At 36.0% G+C, this 17,048-nt stretch overlaps 6 protein-coding genes across 8 annotated transcripts; 3 read left to right on the top strand and 3 right to left on the bottom strand.

Moving 5' to 3' along the window:
• Window positions 1-71: 71 nt before the first annotated feature.
• Window positions 72-1,468, bottom strand: RpS6 (ribosomal protein S6). The gene is made up of 5 exons (XM_089860025.1): window positions 1,350-1,468; window positions 972-1,103; window positions 687-897; window positions 455-604; window positions 72-384 (listed from the first exon to the last, which is right to left on the bottom strand). Exons 1-5 carry the CDS (start codon window positions 1,353-1,355, stop codon window positions 125-127), a joined length of 759 nt encoding a protein of 252 aa, XP_089716151.1. The 5' UTR covers window positions 1,356-1,468; the 3' UTR covers window positions 72-124.
• Window positions 1,469-1,532: 64 nt separating this feature from the next.
• Window positions 1,533-6,145, top strand: LOC149609940 (uncharacterized). Of its 2 annotated transcripts, XM_089860010.1 has the most exons (16): window positions 1,535-1,722; window positions 1,792-2,072; window positions 2,135-2,239; window positions 2,310-2,389; window positions 2,462-2,514; window positions 2,600-2,733; window positions 2,793-2,876; window positions 2,953-3,077; window positions 3,135-3,195; window positions 3,666-3,747; window positions 4,008-4,061; window positions 4,125-4,229; window positions 4,661-5,204; window positions 5,345-5,499; window positions 5,750-5,839; window positions 5,917-6,145. In XM_089860010.1, the coding sequence occupies exons 2-16, from the start codon at window positions 1,965-1,967 to the stop codon at window positions 6,000-6,002; spliced, it is 1,866 nt and encodes a 621-aa protein (XP_089716136.1). In that variant the 5' UTR covers window positions 1,535-1,722; window positions 1,792-1,964; the 3' UTR covers window positions 6,003-6,145. The 2 variants fall into 2 exon arrangements, with proteins under 2 accessions (XP_089716138.1, XP_089716136.1); XM_089860012.1 differs by lacking the exon at window positions 4,008-4,061 and having other exon boundaries at window positions 1,533-2,072.
• Window positions 6,122-9,240, bottom strand: LOC149609941 (mitochondrial import inner membrane translocase subunit TIM44). Its single transcript, XM_089860014.1, has 13 exons — window positions 8,866-9,240; window positions 8,449-8,610; window positions 8,303-8,380; window positions 8,162-8,242; window positions 7,941-8,090; window positions 7,808-7,877; window positions 7,639-7,702; window positions 7,480-7,565; window positions 7,128-7,345; window positions 7,002-7,052; window positions 6,841-6,930; window positions 6,557-6,667; window positions 6,122-6,343 (listed from the first exon to the last, which is right to left on the bottom strand). The coding sequence occupies exons 1-13, from the start codon at window positions 8,971-8,973 to the stop codon at window positions 6,224-6,226; spliced, it is 1,389 nt and encodes a 462-aa protein (XP_089716140.1). The 5' UTR covers window positions 8,974-9,240; the 3' UTR covers window positions 6,122-6,223.
• A 114-nt stretch (window positions 9,241-9,354) lies between these two features.
• Prosalpha3 (proteasome alpha3 subunit) lies at window positions 9,355-10,815 on the top strand. The gene is made up of 6 exons (XM_089860024.1): window positions 9,355-9,508; window positions 9,686-9,728; window positions 9,795-9,957; window positions 10,024-10,321; window positions 10,390-10,513; window positions 10,571-10,815. The coding sequence occupies exons 1-6, from the start codon at window positions 9,506-9,508 to the stop codon at window positions 10,726-10,728; spliced, it is 789 nt and encodes a 262-aa protein (XP_089716150.1). The 5' UTR covers window positions 9,355-9,505; the 3' UTR covers window positions 10,729-10,815.
• A 173-nt stretch (window positions 10,816-10,988) lies between these two features.
• On the top strand, window positions 10,989-12,262 carry Pfdn5 (prefoldin 5). Its single transcript, XM_089860027.1, has 5 exons — window positions 10,989-11,144; window positions 11,437-11,571; window positions 11,644-11,718; window positions 11,772-11,877; window positions 11,935-12,262. The coding sequence occupies exons 1-5, from the start codon at window positions 11,061-11,063 to the stop codon at window positions 12,009-12,011; spliced, it is 477 nt and encodes a 158-aa protein (XP_089716153.1). The 5' UTR covers window positions 10,989-11,060; the 3' UTR covers window positions 12,012-12,262.
• A 1-nt stretch (window position 12,263) lies between these two features.
• LOC149609944 (uncharacterized) lies at window positions 12,264-16,770 on the bottom strand. 2 transcript variants are annotated; one of them, XM_089860008.1, is made up of 6 exons: window positions 16,522-16,770; window positions 15,516-15,934; window positions 14,962-15,435; window positions 14,642-14,884; window positions 13,893-14,273; window positions 12,264-13,804 (listed from the first exon to the last, which is right to left on the bottom strand). In XM_089860008.1, the coding sequence occupies exons 2-6, from the start codon at window positions 15,918-15,920 to the stop codon at window positions 13,085-13,087; spliced, it is 2,223 nt and encodes a 740-aa protein (XP_089716134.1). In that variant the 5' UTR covers window positions 15,921-15,934; window positions 16,522-16,770; the 3' UTR covers window positions 12,264-13,084. The 2 variants fall into 2 exon arrangements, with proteins under 2 accessions (XP_089716134.1, XP_089716135.1); XM_089860009.1 differs by lacking the exon at window positions 16,522-16,770 and adding an exon at window positions 16,275-16,419.
• Between the last annotated feature and the right edge of the window lie 278 nt (window positions 16,771-17,048).

Genomic DNA, 17,048 nt, shown 5'->3' on the forward strand with positions numbered 1-17,048 from the left:
AGTTGAAGAAAAATTTACTATTTTGCTATTGACTTAACCTAGAATTGTTTTAAACAAAAAAAATAAGCGTATTTCATATCTCCACAACTTTATTCCAAGTAGTATACATCTGTATAAACGTAGATTATTTGCTGATGCTGGCCTTGCCACCAGCCGATGATCCCGATTCCCTTTGAGAGGCGGAACGACGTCTTTTTAACTCTTCTTGACGCTTCTCTTTCTTTTCCTTCGCTCTTTGAGCGAGCAATCTAGCGTATTCCGCAGCTTCTTCCTTTTGTCTTTCAGCACGACGGCGTTTAAGAGCCAAACGATGACGTTTACGTTGCAACATAACCGGAGTAACTAAACGTTGGATCTTTGGAGCCTTGGTACGGGCTTTCTTACCTAAGAAAAAATAATTAAATACAAAGTTTAATAAAGTATTTGCGACTTAAAAATACGTGACATTGTATACCTTCTTTTTGAGGCAATGGCCTCCTAACTACATATCGCCTGACATCATCTTCTTTAGACAAATTGTACAGCTTTCTGATCTTGCTAGCTCTTTTGGGTCCTAGTCTTCGGGGAACAGTTGCGTCTGTTAACCCGGGGATTTCTTGTTCACCTAGCGTAGAACAAATGAATTTTACTTTTAATACAACACGTACAAACCATAAGTACCAAGTATAAAGATTTCAAAAACTAACCCTTCTTTATGATAATCAAGGAAAGAACACTTAGATTAGCATCAACGATGCATCCTCTAACAGATTTACGCTTCCTTTCACCCGTCCTCCTTGGTCTATAACAAGAATGGCCCTTGGAAAGCAACAATCTTACACGACCAGCAGTCAATACTCCCTGCTTCATGGGAAAACCTTGCTTATCATTTCCACCGCTAATCCTGACCATGTATCCCTTTTAAAATAATTAGATATCATTAGAAAACCTAAGTTAGCGCTATATATTACGAGAAACATTGAATATAATACCTTCCATTCATCTCCCAGGGCATCAGCTTCAACTTCGGCGCCCATCCTTTTTTCGTAGAAAATTCTAAGTTTACGTTCATCGTCGAACTCAATCACCTTCTGGCATCCAGTAACTGGATAGGAAATGTTAAGCTGAAAAGAAATTAATCGCAAATAATTAAAACTTTTTAAACCATCAGGCTGTTCGGGCATCACGCATTAACATATACCAAGGCCCTAACATGATTCGTGGGCAATTTATATCGCGTGTCATCGCAATTTTAGCAATTATTTTAAAGAAATAAACTATGGTAGTCCCTATTACTATTCATTAACATTCAGGAAAATCAAATATTTCACCGTAATTTCTTTAAAAACATGAAATAATTAAAGATTTACCTTCATCTCGGCGATTAATTTCCGGACCTAAATTCACAAAACCATGCTCGACAGAAAAGGACTGAAAACGATCGAGATGCCACGCAGCGAGGAATTCTCTCTTATTTTTTTTTATTGACCAATAAGATTGTGATGCGAAACTTACCGCCACCACCGACATCCAATCAGATATCTGGAATTTATAAGCAGACAACAAATTTTCTTTGACGAGTTCTTTAGCAAGTGCAGATCTAAATTAGTTTTTTAATTAAATAATTAATTTTGCAACCTTATTTAAAATTTAAAAAATAACGATTTACATTATATAAATTATGTGTTTGTGATATTAACTCATTTTTAGCGATTTAGGATTAGGACGCTACCATAAGCCTTGGTAAAAGAAATTGAAATTTTGTATTATGAATTTATTGATTTCAATCATGAGTATTTAATTGGATACAAGATATCACTTCTCACAGTAGCAGAGCTACTGACGCTCTCTTTTGCAAGGATATAGACATATATATTCATTAGTGAAATGAATGACTGACTGACGTTAAAATAGTTCAATCAACTTTAGTGTACGGTTCTAGTAAACTAAATGTTGAACTTGATTTTTACAATCTTACACACACAATGAGTAAAAGTAGTTTGGAAGCTGCAGCTGAGGCTGCGGCTCGTGTAAACGCTATGTTAATTGCTAAAGGGAAGTTAAAACTTCCACCAAGCCAAATCAAACCCAAAGTAATCTCTTAAACTCACCCTCTTAAATACAATTAATTAACTTTAATTGTTGATGTATTTAGATTGGTCATTTAGCAACAGATGATTTGGATACAGCCGAAGTTGAAATTAACGAGGCACCACTCTCTGCCAGAAATCTGTTAACAAGGGGTCATACTCAAGATGAAGTAAATATATAGCCATCTAATTTCACCATTTTAAAAAATGCATGGTAATCTTGACAATTGCCAATCATAGATTTGCAAGTATAGCGGAGCTGCAATTTCAACTAGAGGACGCTACATGAATTATGAGGACAAAATGAATAATAATTCAGGGTAAAACATTGTCCAAAAACATGTTTAAAAGTTTCTGGGGGGATAAAATGCTTTAAATTGACGATCTTACAGAGACAGACCACTTTATCTTCATATTCAAGCTCCCAAAAAAGAATCAGTTGATTGTAAGGTTTTAATTTTATTTTAATGATGAAAGATTAAATTAATTTATATATTGATAAATTAATTTAAACACCTTTTACTTTAAAGTGGCAGTTTCTAGGATTTTGGAAATGATAGCCCAATATGACAAAACTGCGGCCATTAAAATTCCCGTTACAAGTGTCAGTCCTGTTATATCCAAACAAATTGTAACAACAATAGCCCCTGTAGTACAAAGTGGTGTATGTTTCGGTTAAATTATATAAGGAAGAAGTTGTTATAAATTTATAACTATTTTTAGATGCATTTTGTTCAAGAAAAGGTGTTTATTGGACTCGAAAACCCTCAAAAGTTTCCTCTTAGAGAGAAAATACTAGGGCCCAATGTAAATGTTTTAATTGATTGATTGATTAAGGCGTTTTACCGTTTTCAGTATAATATATTATAATAATTTAAACTAGGGCATATATCTTGATCATATAAAAACTGAAACCGGTGCTAATGTAACTTTAAGAGGACGAGGATCGGGATTTATTGAACCCACATCAGGGAGAGAAGCCTTTGAACCTTTGTACATTCATTTAACGTGAGATAAATGACGCGTCAAAGTTGTCTTCCCCGTCTAACTTTGTAATATTCATAGTCATCCGAAACCTGAAGGGTTACAAGCTGCTAAAGCTCTAGCCATGAGTTTAGTCGATACAGTAAGGAAGTTTCCTTTCATAATTAATTAGCCTTATTCCTGATCAGCGCCACCTACCCATAGCGGCGACTTTGAGAACTACTGTAAGCGGCAAGCCAATCAGATGTCGCTAAAATCTGGTGACGTCATTTTTGGTAAGACCCGAGAGTGCCAGTCAGTGACGTCACCAGATTTTAGCGACATCTGATTGGCTTACCGCTTACAGTAGTTCTCAAAGTCGCCGCTATGGGTAGGTGGCGCTGATCAGGAATAAGGCTAATTAGCTATATATACGGAGAGAAAAGAAGATGGGTTTTCTTTAGTCTGAAAATCTTTCGATACAACTCTCCTAAATGAAATTTAAAATGCATTTATGAACAAGTTTTCCTTATTTAAGATTTTGAAGGAAAATCTACATTATACGCGTACATAGTCGTATATATACAGCCCTAATTGCTCTGGAAATAATTTTTATTTTTTTGCTGTTTTTAGGTTCATGCTGAATACGCTCAATGGCAACAACAACCAGTTTTAACTTTAGTACCACCTTCTCCGCCACAAATAGCGTACCAATGTACGTTTTGTCAGGGAGCCATATCTTAAAAATTTACGATAGAAACAAGGAATAAATTCGCTACATTGTCGCCTATAATATAGTCCATTCCAACCAATATTGGCATGGGTGAAGAGAACTTTACAGGGGGTGCGTTAAGAAGCGCCATTTGAGAATTTATCCTTCCTTCTATTTCAAGATAGGGTTCTTTGATTTTACATGTTTTAAAATCATTCTTCAGCAAGTATATAGACTTACCAGAATTTGCTTTATCTTAACAGCAATTTTAGGCCCAATAAATAGTGTACCTGTTGTAGTTCCTCCCGATAATTTGAGTAAGCTTATACGGAACTTTTTGCTTTGAAATTTACGCTAATAAAATGCGAAACAAATTTTAGACTTGCCAGCTACTTCCATTTCACATCTTCAAGTAGCAAATTTTCCTGTTCAAGTGATTACCTCTACCGCTCTTCTAGCACCAGTTTTAAATACACAATCTGAAAGTAATGCTAATATGATAAAAGCAACAGACCCTACCATTGCCTAAGAGTGGAAGGGCAAATAATATTAAATTAAAAACGCAACTCTATGCTATGCCATAAAACCTGCCCCCCCAAATAATGTAATTTTTTGGGTAATAGGGAGCTAACAGTTCTGACCCTGAAACGTCACACCCTTTTATCTCTTACTGGAATTACATCCCCCCTAACGGTTGGAAACAGTATTCTACGTGCTAAAATGCCAACCAGAGAGGGGCTGAGTGACGTCAACTATATCTTCCCCCTAGCCAGTTGTTAGCTCCCTATATCATTGGTTTGAAAATTTAACTAATGTGTTCCTTAAAGAAACCTTTTCAAGTTTGTCTTCCACTCGTGGGTAAATACTTCCTTGTCCAGTAATATTACTGGGAGCTAAATATTTAATTAAATTGCAGATTTAATAACTTCCAACGCATTAAACCTTCCACCACCTCCGCTGAAACCCCAATACACTTATCCCGTTATTCCCAATTCTTCAATTCCAACATCATTACCCACGAACAACCATCCAATATTTTCAACTCCTCCATTTACTACTTCAAACATTCACGGAAACCAACATCAACTACCGCCAGTCATGATGCCAGTGGAAGTTTCCTCCGCAACGTTAAGCACCCCCATGTTAATGGCACCTATGCCTCCTCCTCCGCCCAACATTCGAGTTTTCCCTCAATCACCACAAATGATGGTACCACCACCACCACCTCCGTATTTAGGGTCGCGGGATTTTCCGCAAATGGCTCCTCCATTTAACCCTCATTCGCGTTTGACCACTGCAGTTCCTAATTCTATCACTTTTCCACCAACAATTCCCGGACCTCCGCGGCATTTTAACGCTGGTCCGATGCGCTTTTCTAATACAAATTGCGATAAGATAGACGAGGAAAACCGGAACAAACGAAAGTTCATGGAGGAACCCGGTGACTTGGAAAATAAGAGGTAGGTATTAAAGGTGATTTTAAGGAATATTTGGACTTGGAACGGTAAATTTTGAGGTTTATATATATTTTACGAATCCAAACTAACGCCAACCGTCTTCCTTTACTTCCCAACTTTCTTCCCTACACTAATGTGTCCAGCTTGCAGGAACAACGTTTGAAATTTCCGGCTGCGCAACCCGCACCCAGTGTTCAGTTCCGATCTCCTAAATTGCCTCCTATTCGTAATATCAATAAGCGAGAATTCGTCAATTCCGCTTCTTCCAGCCAGTCCGCCAAAAAAGAAGAGGTTAAAGGTACGTTCCTCAAGTCAAAATAATACCTCGCTTTTCTTCCGCAGAAAAGAACGATGGTGGAAAGTGGTGAAAGTATTATAACATAAAACCCTGAAACTTTTTATACATAATTTTTTTACATAAATTTTTGCAAGACGAATCCGCGTTTTCTGATGCCAAATTTTCTTTTTTCTTTTCAAATAATTTTCTTTTCCATGTTCTCGTTCCCGCTACATTAATGTGTTTTAAATTGTGTTCGGTAATGGACTAGCAATTGAGAATGTTAATGACGGGGCAAAAAAATTGAAAGTGGAACAGTCGGAAGTAACTGATCATAAAGGGGCACTAAGTGGATTAGCTAGTAGGTTTTCAACAATTTCGGTGCAGCATTCGTTTAAAAATAGGCGAGTTAATATTTTCCCCATTGTTTTTTGTTAGTGATCTATGGTTCAGACGATTCTGATGATGAAGTTTCTAGCAATTCGAGTGATGGCTCAGCATCATCTTCGAAGAGAAACCCTTAACATTAACGCACGCATTTCCCCTTCCATCTAAAGATATTTTCCTTAATTTCCTTTAGGTTCCGCGCTTGGAGCTTCGGAATACATCTTCTTTTGTACATAAAATACTTTTTACAAACAAATAAATCTTATATTTACCTATAAAATTTTATTCCTATCAATAGTAGGTCTTATAATCTGTTAGCTAAGCTTCATTTTGTACTCTTTTTATTATTATATTATTTTCATAACCACTGCTGAGCGCTATTGGCAGAAAGGTCCATCAACCTCCACGCCGCTTTGGGGTCCAATTCAGTTTGGTCACGACATAACACCCAAACATAGTGCATTCTCAGAATTTTTTCCTTAAACACAAAGCGGACGCGTGTATTTAGAAATATTAAACGTTTCCATAAGTAACTCAATAAGCTCTAACATTTGAACTAAACTCCGACAATGGTCTTCAATTTAAATTAATCTACTTGCAAAAATCTACTAAATGATGTCACAACTTGACTTAGGAGATGCTAAATCAATCTTGTGACATTATTTATAGACACTATGGGGTGTTGTCTTACCGGATCTCCTTCAACAGCGTCGCCTTTGACGTTTCTAACTACCATGATTTGTTGCGTTTGAAATGTTAATATAAGTACGGGTCCTTGTTCCATCATTTTACCCATTGCAAGCTGGAAAAATTAATATTAATTCAACCAATCACGTAGGGGTATGAAGTTCTGGCTAGCAGACGCAACTAAACCAATGGCGGCCTAGTAGTCCCGTTTTTAAGACTCTAATTATTTTGTAATCAGAAAAAGGCCATTCTTACGTTACCCGAACCTTTCTTTGCAATAATACTTACATCAACATTACTAATGTCTAAGATTCTGTTATCATATTTATAGCCTAAAGTTTTAGCTTGTTTGATTGGCGCCGCAAGAGCATTGAAAGCCTGTAGGGGAAAAAAAAAAATACTTAAGTCAATGCCACAAAATCTGAAGTTCGTAATAATTAATAACTCACAGCTTCGTGACACCAGTCTTTCAAAATTTCTAAATCTCCCCTAATAATGGCCTAAAACAAAATATGAGCAATTGAATAAATAATAAACTAGACCATAGTTGTTTTTATTGTAATGTATAGAATTACCTCGAGAATGTTTGGAATAATTTCTAATTCACATTCCTTAAGGAATTTTTCCTTATCAAATGATGGATCAATTTTTACAATTTCCGTTAATACTTCAGATAACTCAGTTTTTTGGAACAGGCCACCTATTAGGTCGGTTACTTTATCCGTAACTACTCTAGACGCTCTTACTACAGGGTTATCACTCTCGTCAAACTTCATTTTCCAATCAAATATTTCTACAAATAAAATGTTTTACGTGTAATAGGCACAATTTTCACTTTTTCACTTTTTCAGGTATTTCAAATTGATCAAAATTAAAAGCTACAAACAGCTTAAATTTGAAAAATTCTTCATCTATTATTTTACTTACTATTTACATATGGATTATTTTCTTTGAAACTTTGCCAACTTTGGGACCATTTGGAATCCTTATGTAGTTCTACTCCCATAGCTTCCCTAAATTTTTCAAAAAACTGATATCAGAGAATGAAAATGTATCTAGGATGAAACCATTAAAATGAAAACTAACGTATTAGCACTGAAATGCCTATCATCAGGCATTTTTGCTCTTTCCGTTCTTTTCCTTAATATTTCTAAATAAAATAAAATTTAATTTAATTATTTTAATATTTACACAAATTATGGGGCTAAGGTGGTTAATAATTTTCAATTACAGAGGTATATTAAAGTGAACATACTTGGTGGTTGATACATTTTTCCACCAATCACCGCACTTTCATCAATTTCTTGCTTTACAACTTTAACACCCTTAATATTTTAACTTTGTCAGATCGTGAAATGAAATTACGTTGTCTATATAGTTCTATTTACTTCAGAAACCGTTTTAAAGGCGGTACTTTTCCCCAGGTTTTCACTTTGCTTCGCTACAGCCTCTGCGGCACTTTTTGCTGATTTGACAAATTCTCCCGTTATTTCCCAACTTTTCTTTCCAATTTCACTTTTCTGGGCATCATCCAATGTCTGTAATTTAATCAGCAACAATTTGTTACCAAAAACTCTCATTTACATTCCTACAATTTTTGTACACTCACTTCTAAAATTTTACCCTTAATGGAGCCTAATTGATCTTTTAATTGCTGAGATCCCTTGGATGTTTCTGATTCAATTGCTTCCTGAATAGCGTGTATATATAGTCAGCTAGTTGCGGCATTAAATGTTTTTTAATATCTTACATATTTTTGACGAGCTTTCTTTAATGCTTCAGATTGTTCAAGCCTTTCTGCTTCTTCCCTAAATTTCTTCAGATTTTCCTGTAGTTATGAAAAAACAAGTTTATGACACTACAATAAATTTTAACAAGATATAACAACACGCTTACTTTCATGTCCTTATTCCTATTTAATTCTTGTCGAACATTTTCGACAAATTGACCAAAGAAGTTCTTCCGCGGAGGTGAGCTGTATGGACATACCTGTGTTGTATATATTGGTTGCCATGAAGAGAGAATTTGTGGACCAGCTCTTCTAACCGTTAATATATCCTAAATCAGATTAATTTTCGATCTATGATTATGAAAAACCCCGTCATATAACGGATATTGATAGGTATAACTATATCATTTTGCTTTCGAACTTATTGCATAATAATAATGCATCATTGCATTTACCATGCTTGACCAAGGCTTAAAACCAAGGCCTTTAAAACAACCTTCCCTTCATTAAAATACGTTTATACCAAACTTTATTGTAAATTATAGGTTTGATGATATTAAATCACTAAATAATATTGAACTTACCCTATAAATAAAAATAATTCTCTTATAATTGTACATCGCTTTTTTAGCGCACGTTTGAGAGCCGGTGGCCGCCATTTTTCTTGCAAAATCAGCGAGAATTTCTGACATTCTTATTTAGAATTTCTATTCTCACTTTTAGCATAGCCTCCTGATTCACGCGACTCGGCGGACGCAGGCTGCTCTTGCTATAGAAGCAGAGGGCGAATAGTACTTTTTCACTATTTGTCGAATATCAAATTTTTCCATTATATCAGTATTCCTTTCGTCTGTTGTCAGCACGCACAAATATACGTTATTGATTACCGAAAGGTCGCTCAAACATGTATTAAACACCCCTGGTTTTACCCATAGAGCGTATTAAGTCTAGATATCTTCAACTTTTGGAGCGGTAAATAATTCTTGGGATGGGAGAGCCACCCGCGTCCTCCGATTCGCACGATTCAGAAGGCTACGCATCTAGCCCCAATATTCTGCAACTGCAAATTCTTGTAACTTTGATAGAATTTTCTGAACCGATTGACATAAAAATTCTGACATTCGTGAGTCTGCAAGTTTTGAAAGAACACGAAGTTTTCAGGCAGTCATCACAATTAATAATTAAATTAGTTACGCTCTTGTAAATTGTTTACTTTAGTATAAAATGGTAAATATTATAATCCAAACTTTAACATGTGTAATTTCAACCATAGAAGCAAAAGCTTAATAATTAGCTTTAATATTGACGTGATTTAAATTCCGCATAAGCCTATGCTTTTCATTTTAATATTACTGTACAAAAAACCAAAATACCAGTTTGTTAATACGCGATGATTTTTTATAGGCTAGACGGTATGATTCAAGAACAACAATTTTCTCCCCGGAAGGTTTGAATGCCACTGATAATCACTTTTAAAATTAAAAAAGTTGATAACATTAATTATTTATTGCAGGGCGACTATATCAGGTTGAATATGCAATGGAAGCCATTGGCCACGCTGGTACTTGCCTGGGAATCTTGGCCTCCGATGGCATCTTATTGGCGGCTGAAAAACGAAACACGAATAAACTTTTGGATGAAGTTTTTACATCCGAAAAAATATACAAGCTCCATGAGTACTAACTATTCAAAGGAACTATTGCCCGTTACGTCTCTAAATTATCATACTTACTTTTTAACAGTGACATGGCATGCAGTGTTGCCGGTATTACATCAGATGCTAATGTCCTTACAAATGAACTGAGACAAATTGCTCAGAGATATTTGTTGCAATATGGGGAATCTATCCCGTGTGAGAGGCTCGTCAGTTGGCTTTGTGATATTAAACAAGCTTACACTCAATACGGAGGCAAAAGACCTTTTGGTGTCTCAATTCTCTATATGGGTTGGGATAAACACTACGGGTTCCAACTGTACCAATCAGATCCTAGTGGAAACTACGGTGGATGGAAAGCAACTTGTATCGGAAATAACAGCGCTGTATGCAGTTGTTCTTATAATTTTGAAAAATTTATGGAAATAATCAATTTTTCTTTCTTGAATTTAAGGCTGCTGTATCAATTTTGAAACAAGAATACAAAGATGGCGAAACTGATTTAAAATCCGCCTTGGCTTTAGCTGTCAAAGTTCTTAGCAAGACGTTAGACATGACTAAACTGACAGCCGATAAATGTAACAAATCACATCTCAGAAATGTTTACTAAGGGTTAATTTAATTTTTATTCACAGTGGAAATGGCTACTTTAACTCGTGAAAACAACAAAACCAAAATTAAAATTTTACCAGCGAAGGAAGTTGAAGTTCTGATAAAAACTCACGAAGAATTGGAAGCTCAAGCAGAAAGTCTGAAAAAGGAGAAAGAAAAGGAAAAGCAACAAAAGAGTTAAACATTTACACTTATGTTAATTAAAAGTGTATTAACCGCTGTAATGTTAAACACTATTTTTCATTAATTAAACATTTTGTCCAATAAATGATATTTAACTTATTTCATTAAGTAAATTATAAGTGAATTAAAAATACAGTGGTAACTGGTATATACCATCGAAAATTGTTGGGGGGTGGTCTAAAGTGGGCGTTCCGGTCTCCAGTGGGCGTGACGTCACTCTTATTATAGAATGACGTTTTCGATAAGTTCAGAGCCGGCCGCCTATAAAGGGAGGAGTCGAGAGTTTTCGCCATTTAAAGACTCTCTGCATTGTAAAGGCGAAACATCAAAATGGCGGGCGGTAAAGGACAAATGCTTGAAATGGATAAATTAAGTTTACCACAACTTTCCCAATTAAAACAACAATTAGATCAAGTAAATATAACGTTAAATACTTATCAATCAATCGCTCCAACTGCCTTTTTAAATTAAATATTATAAAATTACTTGCTAAGAGTATTTCGAGTAAAGCTAAGCCTTGGCTAAGACCCAACCCTTAGTACTTGGCGTTGGCAGCGCGTGTTATTTTCCCTTAGAGCTTTATACTGTTAAAGGCAGGGTACTGCCGCTCACCTTGTTTTCATCTCCATGTGTCTATCACTGATTCCGAATCTCGGCTCACGTCACGTCACGTGTGAATTTTTACTAAACTTTTTAATTTTTAAAGGAAATTGATTTAATGGGATCTTCGTTGCAACAATTAAAAGGCGCTCAACGAAAATTCCAAGAATCCAAAGAATGTCTAGATAAATTAGTACCCGAATGCGAGGGAAAAGAGGTTCTAGTGCCATTAACTGGCTCTGTATCCTTTCAAATTTATTAAACCTACAGTTGTTAAATTATATAATCGTGTTTCCTTAATAAATTTAAACAGCTCTACGTTCCAGGCAATCTATTAAATGTAAATAAGGTTCTCATTGATGTAGGAACGGGTTACTACGTTGAAAAAGTAAGGTAACGCTCTTACGGCATTTTTAAAGTACTAAGGTTGAACCTTTCCAGGATAACGAAGCTGGCAAAGATTACTGCAAAAGAAAAGTGAAATTCTTAACGGATCAGATGGAAAAAATACAAAAAATTGCCCAACAAAAAGTTATCTTTAGAGATGGTAAAAGAAAACTAATTATTATAGACAAACCCATAATTAACGCAATCCTCATTATAGCCGTTATCGAAACAATGGAAGTGAAGTTACAGGCATCTTTAGCCGCGCAAAAATTAGCAGCAACTCCCAAGTCCTGAGAGAAAAGTTTTCAAAAACCATCACATTATAAAACTAAATGCTCTAATTATTTGCCTTTTTCAATCCACGCTGTAACTACCGTGTTATAACCCCCCTAATTATACTTACATTAGCGTGTGGTTCATTTCATTTGCTGATCTCGATTTAAGAAAGATCAACTGTAACATTTTGTTATTAAATAATAATAATTTCTTGTAAAATTTCAATTGTTTTTGACTAAGTAAAAATTTGACAAAGAATTAACTCCTAAGTTAATCTTAAAGTTTTTATTTTCTTTTTACCAATTTAATTTCAGAGTTAAAATGGATCAACTTTCAGTTTTCAGAAAATATTATGCTCGAAAAAAAAAAAAAAAAAAAAATAAATCAATAGCTAAATTCCACAATATTCATTATTCAATAACTACCAGCGTATAAATGAAATATTCATAATTTTCATATAAAAAAAAAAGCCTTATTGCTGGGGACAATAGATTAATAATATAAAATAATTATTGTATGATTTTTTTTCTGGCTGGAGTTAATCAAGTTCAACAGACTCCCAAATATTGGGAAAAAGAAAAACTGAAATATCAAGTCCTAATTACTCGCGTATAAAGGTAGACCTACCTTAACGTTAGTCAACTTATATATCTAAAACTTATGATGACATTTTCCATCCACTAATCTTATTTAGTTAAAAATAGCCTCTTCGCCATAAACCAGTACCAGTTTTAATTAAATTTTAATCCAAAACGCTATTCAGCAATGTATTTCGTCACTGCGAGTGACACCAGTTCGAGATAACACAAGGCCTTTTTTTGCCTTTGCAAAGTATACTTACTACAAATTAAGCAATATAATTATATTTTGATCCTGGCGGAATTTCATGTTGACCTTTAAACAAATACGCAGCTTACACTTAACGAACATAATTAAAAATGTGACCTAGTGTCATATTTCTAACATTAAATTTCCTATAAAGACATCAGAAACGCGGAGCTTATAACAATCATATAAAAGGAATGGTAGAGAACGCAAGAACATACAAAAAATATAATAAAACATCAAATGGGAATCAATTTAGCAACGCTTTATGATTTGGCCAATCTCAAAACATGCAAAATAACTTCATCAACCGTTTGATTATTTAAGAGAGTTTTAACCGCGTTATCATCAATAACAACGGTGAAAAGAAGTTTCGAATTCTCCCTCAGACGGTCCATGTAGGAATAGTCCTCCGGATTAACGGGGGTATGTCCGCAACGTTTAATAACAGACTCCAGTAACTCGTCAACCGGTTTATCAGGCCATCCAAATCCTTTCAAAGTAGATTCGTCTACCAGCAGACTTAAGAGCTCTCTTATACTGTCGCAGATGTTTTGTTCCGTCAATATGTGCGAAGTTCCGGGACTCTCAGGATCTTGAGTTGTAGATTCCTTCTCGTCCAGTAAAATCTTGTTCAACAGTTCACGGTGGCGTTTCCTCATGTGACGCAAGAGACAATCCTTGCGAATGAACGCCCTGCCACACTCGTGACACGATCTGGGTTCTTCCTTCGTATGCGTCAACATGTGAAGCTTTAGTGAAGGCTTGATGGCGAATCTCTTCTGACACGTAGGACATTGATGAGGCTTTTCGCCGGAATGCAAAACAGAATGACGGTAGAGGTCTTCCCTTCGCGTAAACGCTTTGCCACATTCCTGGCATTCAAATGGCTTTAACTTTTCATGTACGTAACGAATGTGCATTTGAAGACGGGCTTTCCTGTTGAACAACTTTCCGCAATCTTCGCATTTGAATCCATTTTGACCCTGAAAGATTAATTATAGAAATTCCCAATCAATTATATCAAGGACTCGTGGATCGAGTAGCGAGTTCGTTTGATGACGATTCACTCACAGTGTGGAAAAACAAATGGGCTTTCAATCCACCCGCTTGAATGAATTCTTTTCCACAATATTCGCATTTATGCGGTCGAACTCCAGTGTGAATTCTCATGTGACGGTTTAGGGTTCCCTTAAGAGAGAAGCTGACGCCGCAATCGATACAGGCGTATGGTTTTTCACCGGTATGGATTCTCCTATGCTTAGTGAGCGCCCCCGTGGAAGGGAAGGCCTTTGAACAAAAATCGCATTTAAAAGGACGCTCGCCAGTATGAGTGCGTTCGTGGATTTTAAGAAGAGACGTTCCGTGAAAATGTTTGGTACAAAAGTTGCACTTGTATTTTTTTCGTCTCAGGACTTCTCCAGCATGAGCACGAAGATGTTCGCGAAGATTGTCCTAAAAACGTCAACAGAAACTACAACATTATAAAAATGAAGAAAGCTAAAAAATATTGTACAGAAATAAAAACATCAACTATAGTGTACAACGTAAAATTACAAAACCATAGTTATTTATAGACAGTTTTGGTTTATCTAATTAAAACTGAAAACACTGCAATTCGCTAAGTAAATTATAATGATAATTATAAGTCAAGTTTCGTTATTTACCATTCCATTTACCCAAAACATCCTTTATCATTTTAAAGAATACGCAGCAGAAAACGGTACAAGGTTAATTAAGTTAGAGTTATACATATTATTTTTGCAAAGTCTACTGGTGAAATCACATTTTCTCTGCAAAATAACTGTAGATAATGCTGTTACCTTTCGAGTATAAGCTTTGCCACAAACTTGGCACACGTGAGACGGAGGTGGTTGGCCCGAGCACGAAGTCATCATCATATGACGATCCAAATGATATTTGCGCGAAAATGTTTTGCTGCAAATTCCACACATCAGGATTTTCTCCATGGGTCCTGTATGGGTAGCGAGATGTTCGAGGAGTTCGACTTTGCTGTTAAATTTGTCTCCGCATGTTGCGCATTCTTCATTGCCTTCATTCGGTTTCTGAATGAAAAAAAAAGAGAAAAAAACATCAATTTGTTCAAACACACCATATAAAAAACGGTTTAGGCTGTCCATACTTCGGGGGTTGCGTAACCATCCTCGTTTCCAAGATTTTCTTTCTCTTTGTCTTCTTTATCCTTGAGAATGACATCGCAGGTCATCTGATGAATGGAAAGAGTGTCTTTGTTCGGGAATATTTCGCCACACGCTACGCAAACTTCGGGAGGCTGTTGCGGTTGTTGTTTGGCTGGCTTGGGTGGAGTTTTTTTCGGTGTCTCATTCATTCTTTTCTTCAGTTCATTAATCTTGCATTTTTTGCAATCTCCAAAGTCTTTGTTGTACTTGCTCTTGCAAACGTTGCAAGTAACCATCTTGGCCTTTTTCTCTTTCAACAAGGAATTGACGCGACGCGAAATGTTTCCCGTCATCTTGGCTTTCATCGTCTGGAAAGTACTGGTGGCGAAAGTAATTTCGTCATCGCTAGAAGACGGGACAGATTCAATATCCTCTATATCGTCAGATTCCATACCATCTTCGTTTAACTGAATTATCTGTTAAAGAAATGGTTAAAAGTTCGTCATGATTGTAAATTAGTGGCCTCGTTGCGTGGTACTTCTGACTTGGTTTATACCTTAGTGGTTGCTTTACATCCCGATTGGTGTCTTTTGTGCGAACCAGAAGTTGTGAATGATCTGTCACATTTGTTGCATTTAAATTCTCTAAACTTTGCAGACTCCAGCTCATCTTTAACATCTTTGTTTGTAGCGGCGTCGCGTTGATTTTTTAAAATGGCAGCGGTAATTGGTGATGGTAGACTATTCAATAGATTCTGACGAACAGAATCGGGAAGCGTCGCAACAGTAGATTTATTGGCAATACTCAGTGTTAATCCTTTTGCCAAGGTGGAAGAAGTGGATGTTGATTGAACAACATTTTGCGATTCATCATGCGTTAGTAAATGAGCTTGGAGCTTTGATTTAGTCGAAAAACCATCTTGACAATGGCCGCAAGAGTGTCTTTTCCCTTTTGGAGGCATATTCGATTTACCAACTAGAAAAAAAAAAAATTAAAATTCATGATATAAATTAATTTTAAATAAAATGTAGGCATTGTAACTCCCAATTTAATTAAAAAGTGATTCTAAAACGTTTTGTTTAGAATTCAAAGGTAAACAAACGTTTAATTGCTATTTCCTGCATAGCTTTGGCCATACACTGGAAAAGCTAACGCCCAAGGGGCGCCATTTTGTATTACAAGGAAGCTCCCTAGGACTTTAGTTAATGCCTACTCTTAAAATAATTCCATAGAATAATAACTACGTTTTCCATAAAATCAAGACATTCAAACAGTATTCTTTAATAAACAATTACAATTAATCAAAGCAACATACTTTCCCACGATGCACGCTATATAAGACGCGGGATTATACTACGGCGAACCTACGTAAAAAAACCGCGGTCTTTCCCTAACTTCCCTCCAACTTCCCCCAAAACCAAAATGGCTGTGGCCCTCATTACAGGGGTAAAAATTAGGTCTAGCGAACAACGACCTGTCAGGCGCCTGTAAATGCTTCAAAAAGAAGGCATTTACTTTTTACCTGTAAAGCTAACTCCGAAATACACCAAAATTTAACTTACCCTTATCTATAGGGCCTAATAAATTATCCTTAGGCTTAAATTACGTGGTACAAATAATATTTTTAGCTTCGCATTAGTAAGCGCGGGAACTCCGGGAAGAACAACATCAAGGGACTAGGGGAGTCGGAACTTGGAAGCTCCGTGGGGAGACCGAAGTCTAGCCGATAGGAGCATAGGAGGAAAACGATAGAATCTCATATAATGATTGGAGAAGCTTTTTTTCAAGCAGACAGCATAAACCAACCAATCTCCAAATTTTTATTCATCTGGGTTTAGATGAAAATATGGGGAACTACAATAAGTAGGACGTGGGGACGGAAAATTTTTAAGAAAGATTTTTTGACAGGGAAGTTACTACTTCTACTCCTTGTATTTAAGCTCTTTGGTTAGAAATCTGGCACTATGGAGCAATATACACGGAGACAAAGTTCGAAGTGACGCACTTTTACAGCAAGTTTCAATATTTCTCTGTTAAAATAACTCTAGTAAATTATAAAGTGCAACTGTAAATTCATGGTCACGGCTTG

Source organism: Phalangium opilio, unplaced genomic scaffold (assembly GCF_054372755.1).
Source record: "Phalangium opilio isolate 3A_F unplaced genomic scaffold, DU_Popi_V2 ptg000344l_1, whole genome shotgun sequence".
Taxonomy (NCBI): domain Eukaryota; kingdom Metazoa; phylum Arthropoda; class Arachnida; order Opiliones; family Phalangiidae; genus Phalangium; species Phalangium opilio.